Raw genomic sequence first — 15,054 nt, 5'->3', positions numbered from 1 at the left:
TTATATGATTATGTAATCATATAAATGATTATGTATCATTTTATCAATAATATATAAATAATATTTATAACAATGTATATTATAAATAATGATATTATTGTTTTAAGCAATATCATTTGGTACAATAATAGTGGTATATATATATATCATTTAAATTTACAAAGGATTGTAAGAGAACATATGAGCAATTATTCAACAACATGAAATGCAACCTAAATAAAATGGGGAAATTCCTAAAGACACAAAATACAAAAAGTTGATTTAAGAAAATGGAAAATCAGAGCAATCCAGTAACAGATAAGTAGATTGAATCAGTATCCAAAACTTTACAAAATGAAAAGATCAGAACAGATGACTTCTATAGTGAATGCTCTCAGGCATTCTGGAAGAATTAATACTAATCCTTTGTAAACTTTTCTATAGAATAGAAGAGAAATACCTCTACTTAAATAGTTCTATGAGACCATCATTATCACAAGAACAAAACAAGATAATGCATCACAGCAATCCCAATAAACCAATGTCAATTTGAACATAGATACGCAAATAGTCAACAAAATACAAGGAAAATTTTTACCCAAGGAAACTCAAGACTTGTATATTGAACACTACAAAAGACTGTTGAAAGAAATTAGAAACTCTAAATAAATCATAAGACATCCTGTGGTCATGGATCAGAACCATCATATTAAGATCTCAACAGTCCCCCAAATGATTTATCAATTCAATGCAATCTGTATCAAAATTCTGACATCATTAAATTAATTTTCAGCACAAATGGAAAGCTCATCCTAAAATCCATAATGGATTGCAAGTGACCTGGATAAACAAAGCAATCTTAAAGGTGAAAAAACAAATTTGGAGGCATTACAATTTCTGATTTCAAAACTTACTGCCAACCTACAGTATTCAAAATGGTGGGAAATTGCTATATGAACAGAACTGAGGATCCAGGAATAAATCCATGCATCTATGGTCAGTTGATTTTCACAAAGGGGTGTCAAGACCATCAATGGGCAAAGAAAAATCTCTTCAACAATGATGCTGAGACATCCAGCTTTCCACAAACAATGAAGGAATTCAGTGACCTACTTCATACAATAAATTTTAATAAAGAAAGGGGTCAAAGACCCATTGGGGTCAAAATGGCTCAAAGATCTACATTTAAAAGTTAAAACTAAAACAAGTAGGATAAAAACACATGAGTAACTCTTCCTGACCTTGGATTTGGAAATGGACTATTAGATATGGAGTAATTATGCAGGAGCAACAAAAGTGCCAACAGATTATATGGACTTCATCAAAATGGAAATATCTATTCATTAAAGTGAAAAGACCACAAAAAAGTGAAAAGGTAATCTACAGAATGGGAGAATATATTTGCAAAGACATATCTGATAGGATCTAAATTAAGATCTATGAAGATCTCTTATAGCTTAACAACCAAATGTAAAAAATTGAAATTGAAAAGAAAGAAAAATACCCGAGTAGATGTTTCTCCAATAAAATATAGACAAATTCAACAATGACATGAAAAGAGGTTCAACATCTTAGTCACTAGGGAAATGCAGATAGAACCATGATGAGATATCACCCGACACACACTAGAATGGCTACAAGAAAAAGAAAGCAAAATGGAAGTAACGTGTTGCTGAGGATGAGGAAATTGGAACCCTTATACATTGCTGTTGATAATGTAAAATGAAGAAATAGCCACTGTGGAAAACTAGTTTGGTGGTTCCTCAGAAAGCTGAAAATAGAACTACCACATCACCAAACAATTTTACACCCTATTATGTGCCCCAAAGAACTTTATTCAACAGTTATTCAAACCAAAACTTATGCTACAGGGACTTCCCTGGTGGTACAGTAGTTCCAAGACTCCGTGCTTCCAATGCAAGAGACACAGCTTTGGTCTCTGGTCAAGGAATTAAGATCCTACTTCCCATATGCTGTGAGGTGCACAGAAAAGAAACACCACATTCATAGTAGCTTTGGTCACAACAGTCAAAAGGTGGCAGTCAGCCAAAGTCCATCAATGGATGAATGGATAAACAAAAGGAGGTACATCCATGTACAATACATTATTATTCAGCCATAAAAGAATGAAATACTGATACATGCTACAACATGAATGAACCTTGGAAACATTATGCTAGGTGAAAGAAGCTAGACATTCAGGTCTATATCTTTAATTCTACTTATACAAAATTTCCAGCATGGCAAATTCATAGTGACAGAAAACAAATCAGTGGTTGGCAGGTACCAGGGGAACAGAGGATTGAGGAGTGTTTGCTTAGTGGCTACAGTTTTTACTTTTGGAGAGTTGAAGTTGTTTTGTAAATAGAGGTTATGATTACAACCTCGCTGCTCCTCCTAAGTCGCTTCAGTCGTGTCCGACTCTGTGCGACCCCGTAGACGGAGCACACCAGGCTCCCCCGTCCCTGGGATTCTCCAGGCAAGAACACTGGAGTGGGCTGCCACTTCCTTCTCCAATGCATGAAAGTGAAAAGTGAAAGTGAAGTCGCTCGGTCATGTCCGACTCTTAGTGACCCCATGGACTGCAGCCCACCAGGCTCCTCCATCCATGGGACTCTCCAGGCAAGAGTACTGGAGTGGGGTGCCATTGCCTTCTCAGATTACAAACTTATGATGTACTAAATGCTACTAGATTTTACACTTTGATTAAAATTGTGAACTTTAGTGTCCATCAGTGGAAGAATGGGATAAAAAGATGTGGTGATTATGTAGAATAGAATATTAATCTACCACAGCAAAGAATGAAATTCTGCCATTTGCAACATTGTAGATGGACCTAGAGAGTATTATGCTTAGTGAAATAAGCCAGATAGAGAAAGGCAAATACTGTATATCATTTCTATGTGAAATATAAAAATAATATAAACCAATATATGCAAAACAGAAACAGATTCATTGATATTGAAAGGAAACTAGTGGTTACCAAAAGGGAGATGGTAGGGTGGAAGGGCAAGTTAGGGTTATGGGATTAATAAGTGCAAACTGCTATGGCAACCCACTCCAGTGTTCTTGCCTGGAGAATCCTAGGGATGGGGGAGCCTGGTGGGCTTCCATCTATGGGGTTGCACAGAGTCGGACACGACTGAAGCGACTTAGCATCAGCAGCAGCAGCTATGTTTAAAATAGATAAGCAACAGGGATATATTGTTTAGGATAAGGAATATAGCCATTGTCCTGTAAGAACTTGTAATGGAGTGTATTCTGTAAAAATACCAAATTACTATGCTATACTCCTGAAACTACTATAAATAAAAATAAATTTTTAAAAAATAAATAAATAATTGTGCTAAACAAAACAAATACTCAATTGAAACAAATTATACCTACATGACAAATAACATGAGAAAGTTATGTTATTCCAAATTAAAAATTTTCCCTTTTGTAACCATTTCTATTTTGTCTTAAACTTTTCATTATCATTATTTTTATGCTCATAATTTATTTACAATGAAAGTGTATATTATATATAATTTTATTCATTTATGTTTTTCTTACTGAGGTATAATTGACAGGTATAGTGACTCCATACTTGAATATATTGCAAAACAATCACCACAAAAACTAGCTAAAATCTGTCATCATACAGAGTTCCAAATTTTTCTGTGGTAAGTCCTTTTAAGATGTACTTTCATAGCAATTTAAAATACACAGTACAGTACTATTAACTATAGTTACCATGTTGTACATTCCCGTAACTTATTTTTAACTGGAAGCTTGTACCTTTTGACTTCTTTGCACCATTTCCCGTACTGCTATCCTCGTCTCTGGCAATCACCAATTTGTTCTCTATGTTGATGACCTTGGTGTTTGTATAGTTTTTTGAAAGTGTTAGTGGCTCAGTTGTGTCTGACTCTGCAACCCATGGACTGTAGACTGCAAGGCTCCTCTGTCCATGGGATTCTCCGGACAATAGTACTGGAGTGGGTTGCCATTCCCTTCTTCAGGGGATCTTCCTGACTCAGCGATCAAGCTCAGGTCTCCTGCATTGCAGGCTGACTCTACCATCTGAGCCATTAGAGAAACCAGGGTATTTGTCTTCCTCTGTCTTATTGTTTTGCTTAGCACAATAATTTATTTATTTTTTAAAATTTATTTTTGTTTATGAGGTCAACTTGAAATACAACCCTGGTCACTGGGCTCTAGTGAGGTTGGGAAAGGAATGAACCAGCAATGAGCAGAGCAGGAGCCTGGAGGCTGTTCCAGGTAATTACCTGTGCCTGAAGGTGAACTGAAGTGCAGTGACTCATTATTCAGGGACTTGCTCAGTCCTCTCAAGACAGTTTCCAGGCCAGTGAGCAGGTTAGAGGCCACAAGGTGCTGTTCTGAGTTGGGCAAGGTTTCTAGGTCCCGGGGGGCCTCCAGCATTTCATCCACCCCCTGTATGAGGTTCTGTGGAGATAAGGACACAGAGCCAGTAGATGACACACCTGAGAGTTTGTATGAAGCCATTACCCACTCACTCACAGAAAACAGAGATTGGAAACTGTTTGAGGGATAAAGGCAGTGCCAGGTAGGATTCTTTGGGTGGTCTTTGCATCTGGAATCCAGCCATTCAGAGGTCAATCCTGTACATGAATGCCAAGGATGATGCAAACCTAATATTCAGGAGCTGCAAGATTAAAGGTTTTTAAAAGGTGCATGTGGGAGTGACTACACATGTCCATACTTCCCACCCACCCTGGGAGAGGCAGGGCCTCGGAGCAGTGTGCCATTATGTTGAGATATCTCCTCCTGGATCAGATTTTCCCACAGGACCTGTGGGAAGCCTCCACCTGCCTCCCTGGGTCCTACCCTTACCTGGATAGTGTACTGGACAGGGACTGACTCCACATTTTCCCTAAGATTCTGGACTCTTTCGAAGAAGCAGGAGAGCATCTTGGGGGGGAAGAATATGAGGAGGTTAGAACTTGGGGAAAATAGGTGGGCTATATGGAGGGATTTCCTGTTGCGTGTTGTCTGCTGGGCCACTCACCGAGCTGTTGATACTTGAGGGTGCGGTCCAGGTGTGGATGGAGATCTCTGCAGGGAACAGTACAGTGGATCATTAGGGGTGAGAGCATTTGTGTGTGTGTATGTTGTGAGTGGGATCTGGGGTCAGGTCAGGCCAGGTACCATCCCAGACATTAATCCCTGAATATTTGGTTCCTCAGAGTAACAGTTTAAGAAGAACCATGAATGTAAGAATGAATCAAAAAGAAGGAACAGAATGCTTGATCCTGTATATTCCAATTAGGGAACCAAAGACTTTATGGCTTCACAGGACTCATGACATCATGATGAGTCAGGGCAGCTGTCTGGTCCCCCCAGATCAGAGTCCTCATCTCTGGACCTAAGGGTTTCCCTTCTAAGGCCCCAGACCCAGGTGGAGGGTCTGCAGTAAGACAGAACAAGATATAGGAGGGATGCACAACTGAGGGATTCAAGTTCAACCTCTAACTGGGCATTGAGACATCTTCCTGTCTTCTTAGATAGTGGCAGTTGCTGGAGACCTGTCTTAAAGGTTGATGAGATGAGATGGAATTGAGTGCAGGATAGTGGAAATGGGGTGTGAGGAGGGGAGGATATGAGGATCTGGAATTCCTCAACCTGACAAGTGTGCTCCTAGGAATGAGCTGGGACTAGCAGCCATATCTCTTCTCCATGTTCAGCAGTTTACAAATCTCCATGAGATACACATACAAATGCATCAAAGAAACTCTGGGAATACCTCTAGAGTGACAGAAAGACTGAACATCAGTCAAAGAACTTTTTTGATGACAAAATCTGATAAGATTTACTTTTATAAAAAATGTTAAGTAACACATGGATACTTGGAAAACAAAGATAATTTAAAACATGAAAAAAAAAAAAAAAAAAGAAGAAAGAAAGAAAATCACTCGTACGTCCATTACACAGATCCCTGGAAATTTCTTCAAAATTTTTTTCTCATCATATTGCACATATTAAGAATATTTTTCTTTAGTAGCAATAAATGTCCATCAAAAACTTTTATCAGTAGACAAGGATTATTTCTTGTAAAAACTATATAATTCTCCCCTACTTTTTAGTATTGTGGTAAAATTCATAAAACATAAAATTTACCATCTTATTAACTTTTCAAGCAATACAATTTCCCTTATGATCCTATATTGTTGAAAATAAAGCCTTTAAATTTTAGATCTGGATCTTGGTTCTATGACCCTACTAAACGTGTGACTTTGGATATATAACTTAAGCTCTTTGGGCCCAAATATGATTATTGAAAAAAAGATTCTACCTTGAAAATGTAAAACTCCTAGAATAAAATATGACAGTTGGGCAAACTGGGAGAAGGTGGGGAAAAAATCTAAGTGTGCTAGCATCCTGGGTCTGCTGTGAGGATTGATGTGGGAAACCACAATGGTCAGTGAGGAGGAGTTCCTGGTGAGCTTGAGATAGTGAGAGAGCCTGAGCTTCCTTCTTGGAGTTTCTTTCCTTCTGTTGGTTCATTTATTCCCCCCTTTCTTTTTGCCATAATAATAATAATAGTGTAACACTATGAATGACGGTAATAGCTCTCATGTGTTGACAATTTTCTCTGCACTAAGGTCCATCTAGTCAAGACTATGGTTTTTCCAGTGGTCATGTATGGATGTGAAAGTTGGACTATAAAGAAAGCTGAGCACCAAAGAATTGATGCTTTTGAACTGTGGTTTTGGAGAAGACTCTTGAGAGTCCCTTAGACTGCAAGGAGATCCAACCAGTCCATCCTAAAGGAAATCAGTCCTGGGTGTTCATTGGAAGGACTGATGTTGAAGCTGAAACTCTGATACTTTGGCCACCTGATGCGAAGAGCTGACTCATTGGAAAAGACCCTGATGCTGGGAAAGATTGAGGGCAGGAGGAGAAGGGGACGGCAGAGGATGAGATGGTTGGGTGGCATCACTGACTCAATGGACATAGGTTTGGGTGGACTCTGGCAGTTGGTGATGGACAAGGAGGCCTGGCATGCTGTGATTCATGGGTTCGCAAAGAGTTGGACATGACTGAGCAACTGAATTGAACTGCACTGAAACTTTAGCTTTTCTTAACTAAGGTAAATATTAAATCTAAGTTCATCCATATGGGGTAGGTACGACTACCTCTGGTTTACAAACTAGCAAATAATGCACAGAGAGGAAGACAACTTCCTAACTGTCAAAGAGCCTGTGTCGTAGCCCAGCTCTGTGTGTTGGCTCTCAGCCCTCTTCCAACTGATCATGAAAACAAGATTACCCACTCCCCTCATACTTTCCTGTGCTGTCACTTTTATGTTACGCTTGTTAAAATACTTTTGAGCTGCTCCAATGGCTGAGGGCTCTGGAGGTCCCATTGTGTCCTCCCACAATCTCTATATACCACCCCCAAGCATATGCCACCCACAAGTTAATGCCACTCCCAAGCCTCTGTACCATCACAAGTCTCTGAGCGGCTGGTGATGACTTCCCCAGTTGAAGATGTGAATCCTGGAATGCAGCGACAGGTGTTGGCATCAACACATTTGGAGTTTGGAGGGCACCACCGAGCACAACGAGTTATGATAGAGGCTGTGTGGATGAAGATCATGGTCAGAAGACCCAAGAAACTGAGGAAGTCATCTGCATGCTAGAGACCCAATAGTAGAGGAGGGGAGGAAAGAGTTGAATGGCTGCCACTAGAAGTGAAAAGCCTCAGAAAACTCTGGACGTAATGGGGGAAGAGTAACAGCTGTTAGTATCCTTAGAGGATACTTTTGCAGAATAAACCTCCTTTCCCCATTTTATTGGTGAGAGGACCCAGACCATGGCATACACTCTCAAGCTTATGTCACCAATGGAGCTGGGTGCAGAGACTCACTTTTAAGGTTCTGGACTGTAGTGTTCATTGTCTCCAGCAGTAGTAGCTCCAGTTCTGTGGCAGAAAGACAGAGATGACAAAGAGGAGAGAGTTGAGTTCTAATTGCAACCACTATACCCATGGCCTTTGCCTTCTTACTGGATGGCTCTGGCTCTATAGCCCATCACTCTGAGCAACATTCCTGAGGCTCCTGTACTTTACTTGGAATCAAGGAATCAACACTTCCCCTCCATTTCTCAGGCCTCTTGAGGGATCAGTCACTGATAGACAGCCCTGTGGAACCTCATGTGCTACATGTTTGTAGAAAGAATAGTTCTCTCCCATCCATGCTAGCTCAGATTCTAGCTCCATGAAGCTGGTCCAAGACCCATCCCTGAGCCAGGACCATCAATAAGCTTTCAGGAAGGGGTGAGGTGTGTAAAGATGATGCCAGAACAGGCAGAGGCTCCTGGACACTGGGGACCAGACTGGAGATACAATGGAGGTCTACTTCCATCCATGCAGACTTGGTGTTGTGAGGATCCATTTCCTGTACCCTTGGAAGGCGTTTTCCAAACTGAAATGAAATGGTAAGACTCATCATCTGAGTGAGGCCAGCTTTGTGGGATGGCTGGGTGCCTGAAGAAGGAAGCAGGTGCTGATGGATGAGGAGTGGCTGATGTTTCTGTCTTCTTTGTCCTGGGCATCTAGCTAGGGATGCAAACTTGTGGGCTCCTTCTGTGCAAGGCTCAAGTGGTCTGAGTCAATGTAGGGCCTTTGTTGACCTCCTAAGTAGAGAGTTGGGCCAGGACAATGAAGCCCAGTGACACTCTCTCTTTCCATCTATGCCAGATGGGAGCCACTTTGAGTATATGTGGTGTGGTTCATGTCATCTACCCATTCTGACATAACATCCTCCCGGTCCCAGTCATTTGAGTTTCCCATAGGCTTGTTAATAGAAATTATTGGTCAGGGGCATGGTGGATACTTGCATAGTGAAATAGACAAAGGCTGAGTGGCCAAGGAACTGGGTAAGGTTACCCAGGGGCAGGGCTGGCTGGGGAAGATGGGACCACCCTTGAATATCCCCCTTCCAACATTTCTAGACAGAGTTCTCAGGTCCATCATTCCAGAAGAGTCTGAAAGGACCCCTAGCTTGCTCAAATCTGTATGGGATCCAGGTGAGAAAGGTCTCATCTTGGCAATTAATGATGAAGAGTACAGATAATTCCCTGGGGCTCATTGCACTGGACAACAACTCCTGAAATGTCTTGAATACCACTCTTCTGTTTATTTGAGAAAATAAGATGCCAAGTGTCAAGGGGGCATCCAATATTACAGAAATGACACTCTATGTGGGGTTCTGACCCTTGGGGTTTGGAGAGAGAGGGGATACCAGTAGGTGCTGAGAACAGACCTCTGTGGCCTAGAGTAAGTGGCCAAACTTAATGAATGAGGAAATGAAAGAAATGGGTTCCTTCTTACCAAACATTTTCGTAGTACACTCATTCTCAAATTCTTTTTGAGAAAGAGTTCTCTTTCCTCTGCATTCATGCTGTGTATTGTTAAAGTTCTGGCAGTCTACATATATTCCATGGGACACTTTCCATGATGGTCCACACTTGTTGATATCTGGAACACAACAGGACAAAATGTCACCTCTCAAAGGGATGAATTCCATTGTGAATTCACATGGTACTCACCTCCATCCTGATCTTGACACAAGACTGAACTGACTCAGCTCCTCATTAGCTCTTGTAGGGTTAGGCTGAACTAGCATCAGTTGCTCCAGAAAGCTGGCTTACTGTTCTGCTCATCCCTGCTCTCTGACTATCTGCATGTACCTTGATTCAAACACTCTGCTGTGTCATATGGGGACTGGAAGGAGGTCTGCCTCCCCGCTGCAGGCCTTTTGGGGTAGACAGAAAAAATGACTTGGTTCGGGACCATCCTCTTGGTTGCTGTTTGCATTATCAGGGGCATGCATTTGAGCTCCAGTCATTTCTAACTGTGAGTGACAGTGACACTGAAGGCTTCCCAAGATGCTGAGGAAATGGAGGCAGTCATGGCTGGGGAATTGTCCAGAGTGATATCCATCATTTACAGCTGAGGTTAGGGGTAGGTGATCAGGCTCTTACCCATTGATCCCCTCAACCTCCATTTTAGTCATAGCAGTCCTAGTACACCCCACAATCTTCATCAAGCACTCCCCCAGCTCTCATGTTAAGACTTCTTGAGATTCCCCAGGATGTCTCTAGGGGAGACTTGTTCTCTCCACTTCTGTAGAAATCACATTTTATCAGAACCTGTTATGCATGGGAAAGAGGAAGCAGCTCACAGCTGAGTCACTGCAGGTATTCTCTGGCATTTTACCTCTCCCTGTTCCTAAACAGGAGGAAAGGTGCCCATGAGCCAGGTCCCCTTGGAATAGGTCAGGGAACCATAGAGCAAGTGCTGGGCACCAATGCTAAAAACAACAGCAACTTAGTAAAAATGCAGGAATAGAATGTTTGGCTCTTGTACATACATGATCTCCTTCCAGTCAGGGGGTCAAAGACGTTTAAAGCCTGGAAGGACTCACACGGCCATGATCAGTCAGGGTAGACAACTGGTCTTTCCCAGGTCAGAGTTTCTTATCCAGACTTTTGACATTCCCTTCTAAGGCCCCAGATCCAGGTTGTGGGTAGTATTAACATAAGGATATGAATGGAAGGGGGAGGGATGCACACCTGAGGAATTGTTGTTTGGCCCCCATCTGATCACTGAGATTTCCTCCTCTCAGATGGAGACCCATATTAAAGGCTGAGGGATAGGGAGGAGTGAGTGGGGGCATATGGGAATGAGTGCTGGAAGGAGAAGACATGAGGATGGGAGATTCCTCAACCTGACAAGTGTAGTCCAAGGAAGGAGCTGGAATCCAGTTATAGCAGCAGCCAGATTTCCTCTCCATGTTCAAGAGTCTGCATATCTCCCTGAGACACACACATGCAAGTTCACAAAGGAATCTTTTGGATACTTCCAGGGTCAAGTAAGGGCTGTGCAGTAATTGCAACATCTTTTCCTTTCTTTGATAAAATTTACTTTCTCCCAAATTTTAAATAATACATCAATACTTAGAAAACAGGGAAAAAGTTAAAAAAAAAGGGGGGGGGGATCACCCAGAATTCTAGTATTCTAGAATATTGTAGATTTTTTTCTTTTTTTTTCACTCATTGTTTCAAATATGCTAGGAATAATTTATTTTATTACCAATAACTCAGACTATTTTGAGCAGATGAAGAATATTTCTTCATGAAAAATCATATAATTTTCTTTTCCCTCATTAAAAAAATTGCAGTAAAATGTCCATAACAAAAGTTTTCATCTTAACTTTATGTTTAATAATTTCCTTTTGTCGTTCTATTTTTTTAAAGAATAAAAACTCCTTGGCTTTAGACATAGTCTGTTTCTACTACCTTATTAGTTATAGAACTTTGGACATCACTCAATCTCTTTGAGGCTGAATTTGCTAATTACAAAAATCAGGCTACCTTGAGATCATAAAATTCATAGAAAAAACCATACTGTATAAGCTCCTTGACATTGGTCATGGTAATAACTTTTTTTTTTTTTTGGATTTGACACCAGAAGCAAAGCAACAAAAGCAAACTAGAAAGGTGGGACTCCATCAAACTACACAGCTCTGTACAGCAAAATGAAGTGAAATTGCTCAGTCGTGTCCCACCTCATGGACTATACAACCCATGGAATTCTCCAGGCCAGAATACTTGAGTGGGTAGCTGTTCCCTTCTCCAGGGGATCTTCCCGACCCAAGGATCGAACCCAGGTCTCCCACATTTCAGGCAGATTCTTTACCAGCTGAGTCACAAGGGAAGTCCAAGAATTTTGGAGTGGGTAGCCTATCCCTTCTCCAGAGGATCTTTCCGACCCAGGAATTGAACCGGGGTCTCTTGCATTGCAGGCAGATTCTTTACCAACTGAGCTATCAGGGAAGACTGTACAGCAAATGAATCTATCCAAAAAATGAAAAGAAAATCTACAATATCAGGTAATAATTTACAAATCATACATACATAAGGGGTTAATATCCAAAATATATAAAGAACTCATATGACTCAATAGCAAAAAAAAAAAAAAAAAAAAAAAGAACCAAATAAAGTGATTGAGTAAAAAATGGGTAGATGACCTGAATAGACATTTTTCCAAAGAAGACTACCAAATGGCCAACAGGTACATGGAAAGGTGTTCAACATCACCAATCAATGAAATGGAAATAAAAACCAGATATCACCTCACACTTGTTAGAATAACTATTATCAAAAAGACAAGAAAGAACAAGTGTTAGTGATGATGTGGAGGAAAGGACTTTTTTCCATTGTTGGTATCAATTAAATTTGCAGCTCCTCTGGGACTGCTCACTTCCTTCATGCTTTCTTAAAGTGTCTCCTTTCTTATTCTCAACAAAGTGCTTCTGTGCTGCCCTCAGAGCTGAATGCTATAGATGTACCACAGCCTCTCCCCAAATATGTCTGAGCATTTCCACCACCCCAAGGCTCTGTACCATGGCAACTCTTCAAGGGGCTGGTGAAGCTGTCCTCAGATGCAGAACTGAATCCTGGAATGCAGAGGCAGGCATCAGTGTTGACACATGGAGGGTTTGGAGTGCACCACCAAGCACAGGCTGTGAGGGAAGAAGCAGTGGGGATAGAGGTCAAGGAATTGTCAAGGAATGAACAAAGCCTGCTTCAGACTGGTGATCTAATAATAGAGGAAGGGAAGGAATGGATGGGATGGCTTCCATTGGAAGTTATTTTTGTTTAGTTACTAAGTCATGTCTGACTACTTGTGACCCCATGGACTTTAGCCCACCAGGCTCCAGGGGATTCTCCAGGCAAGAATGCTGGAGTGAGTTGCCATTTTCCTCCTCCAGGGGATCTTCATGATCCAGGAATTAAACCTGTGTCTCTTGCATTGGCAGGCACGTTCTTTACCACTGAGTCAGCTGGGAAGCCCTTTCTTGGAATAGGAAGAGACAAAAACTTCTGAGCATGTTGGAGTGTGGAGGAATAGCTTCTCTTACATTCATAAAACTGTGTCTGGACCTTACATTCAGCATAAGCCTACTTTCTTAATCCTTTGTTGGTAAGAGGACACAGACCTCAGCATATGCTCCACAGCTTATGTCACTAATGGGGCTGGCTGAACAAACTTACGTTTCTTGTTCAAGGATGTGGATTCCAATGGCAAAAACAGCAGAATCAAGAATCCTGGGGGCAGAAAAACAGAAAGATGACAGAGTAGAGTCACACTCAATTTCATCTCCTGTCCCCATAGCCATTGCCACCTGGGGATGTGTTTCTGGGCCCTGTATCCTTTAGCTTTCCAGTGGCATGTCATATTCTCCTGTACTGTACTCAGGATCGAGAACTCAGCCTTTCACCTGAGTCTTGGGTCTCCCTGAGGAGTCAGTCAGCAACGGACACAGTCCTCATGGAAAAATCAGGTGCTACAGGTAAAGGACAGGCAATATATATAGACCAACAGCTGATGTTAGTAACACATCTTTGAAATTCCAACCTCTTCCAGTGGAAGTGTTAAATTGTGGAGGAGAAAGTTCTTTAGATTGTTGTACCTAGGTTATTTGTTCTCTGACAGTGGCAGAAATCTGCTCTGAAGGTTTCTCTTTCAGGATCTCTCTTCACGTTTAACATACATGACAAAGATGGGTATGGGTAGTAGAAATGGAACAGCCCTGAGTTGGAGCCCTAGCTCACAATTATGGCAGCAGGGCATGGAGCCCTGGAATCAGGAGACAGGGAGTTTAGAGCATGTGAGAAGTAAGAACTAATGAAACTTCTAAGGTAGAAGAACTAAGGTAGAGTCACTATAACCTTGTTAAATGGCCTCTCCACATATAGCACCAATAACTTCTATGAAACTGAAAGAGTTAGTGGCTCAGTCATGTCTGACTCTTTGTGACCCCAAGGACTTTAGCCCACAAGGTGACTCCTCTGTCCATGGAATTCTCCAGGCAAGCATACTAGAGTAGGTAGCCATTCCTTTCTCCAGGGCATCTTTCCCACCCAGGGATCAAATCTGGGTCTCCTGCATTTCAGCAGATTCTTTACCATCTGGGCCACCAGGGAAGTCCAATGACTTCTATGGTTCCTTCCAAGTGAACTCCTGGTCCTGCTATAGTGTATCAAGATCACAGCCTTTTTTCTTGATCTCCCAGTTTGGTCTGAGAAAATGAGTTACTGATCAAGTTTTCTGTTATGAAAATAACCCTTATATGTGGAATCTAAACAGAAATAATACAAATTAACTTACAAAACAGAAAGAGTCTCATAGAGAATGAACTTATGGTTGCCGGGGGGTGGGGTGGGAAGAATGGAGGAAGGGATATTTAGGGAGTTGGGGATGGACATGTACACACTGCTACATTTAAAATGGATAACTAACAAGGACCTACTGCATAGCACAGGGAACTCTGCTCAATGTTATGTGGCAACCAGGATGGGAGGAATTTCGGGGGAGAATGGATACATGTACATGTATGGTCAAGTCCCTTCACTGTTCACCTGAAGCTATCACAACATTATTAATTGGACATATGTGTGTGTGTGTGTGTGTTAATCATTCAGACGTGTCTTACTCTTTGCAATCCCATGGACTGCAGCCCGCCAGGCTCCTTTGTCCATGAAATTCTCCAGACAAAGATACTGGAGTGGATTGCGATTCTCTTCTCCAATCAAACCCACATCTCATTATGTCTCCTGCATTGGTAGGTGGGTTCTTTACCTTCTGTGCTACCTAGAAAGCCCCTAATTGGCTACACTCCAATACAAAATGAAAGTTAAAAAAAAAAAAAAAAAACGAATAAAAAAGAAAATAACTATGGGTGCAAAGATAAAATTTACTCTTATAGGCAATATGTGGAGCACATATTAGAGTCTGTTATCTTATCCATGGGAGCCAGTGAACCTTATGAAAATTTTTTACGATCTGTGAGTCTGCACAGAATTTTCCCCAAATGTGCCCAGAATTAAGAAAGTCATGTTCCACATATCAGAAGATAAGAAATATGGCCATTCTCATAAAAACCAGAAAACAATTTACAAGCAATGAGGACAACATATAAGGAACATTTGACTTACTAGGTAACAGGTATTATTCTAAACAGTGAAGAAAATAAAGATTCAT

General features: G+C 41.2%; 1 protein-coding gene across 1 annotated transcript in view; it reads right to left on the bottom strand.

Annotated features, from left to right (window-relative positions):
• LOC147368356 (adhesion G protein-coupled receptor E2-like) overlaps positions 1 to 13,017 on the bottom strand; it is a 47,325-nt gene extending 34,308 nt beyond the window's left edge. Inside the window, exons 1-7 of the mRNA XM_086413564.1 lie at positions 13,010 to 13,017; positions 12,413 to 12,591; positions 9,337 to 9,483; positions 7,873 to 7,926; positions 7,449 to 7,583; positions 5,012 to 5,058; positions 4,251 to 4,428 (exon numbers count right to left, since the gene is read on the bottom strand). Of these exons, the coding sequence (XP_086269690.1) occupies positions 4,251 to 4,428; positions 5,012 to 5,058; positions 7,449 to 7,583; positions 7,873 to 7,926; positions 9,337 to 9,483; positions 12,413 to 12,591; positions 13,010 to 13,017 (748 nt within the window). The remainder of the gene's footprint in view (positions 1 to 4,250; positions 4,429 to 5,011; positions 5,059 to 7,448; positions 7,584 to 7,872; positions 7,927 to 9,336; positions 9,484 to 12,412; positions 12,592 to 13,009) is intronic.
• Between the last annotated feature and the right edge of the window lie 2,037 nt (positions 13,018 to 15,054).

This window comes from Bos grunniens, chromosome 7 (genome assembly GCF_055505025.1).
Source record: "Bos grunniens cultivar Pamir isolate PY7600 chromosome 7, Bosgru_T2T1.0, whole genome shotgun sequence".
NCBI classification, from domain to species: Eukaryota; Metazoa; Chordata; class Mammalia; order Artiodactyla; family Bovidae; genus Bos; species Bos grunniens.
This window is presented reverse-complemented; position numbering and strand designations above follow the sequence as displayed.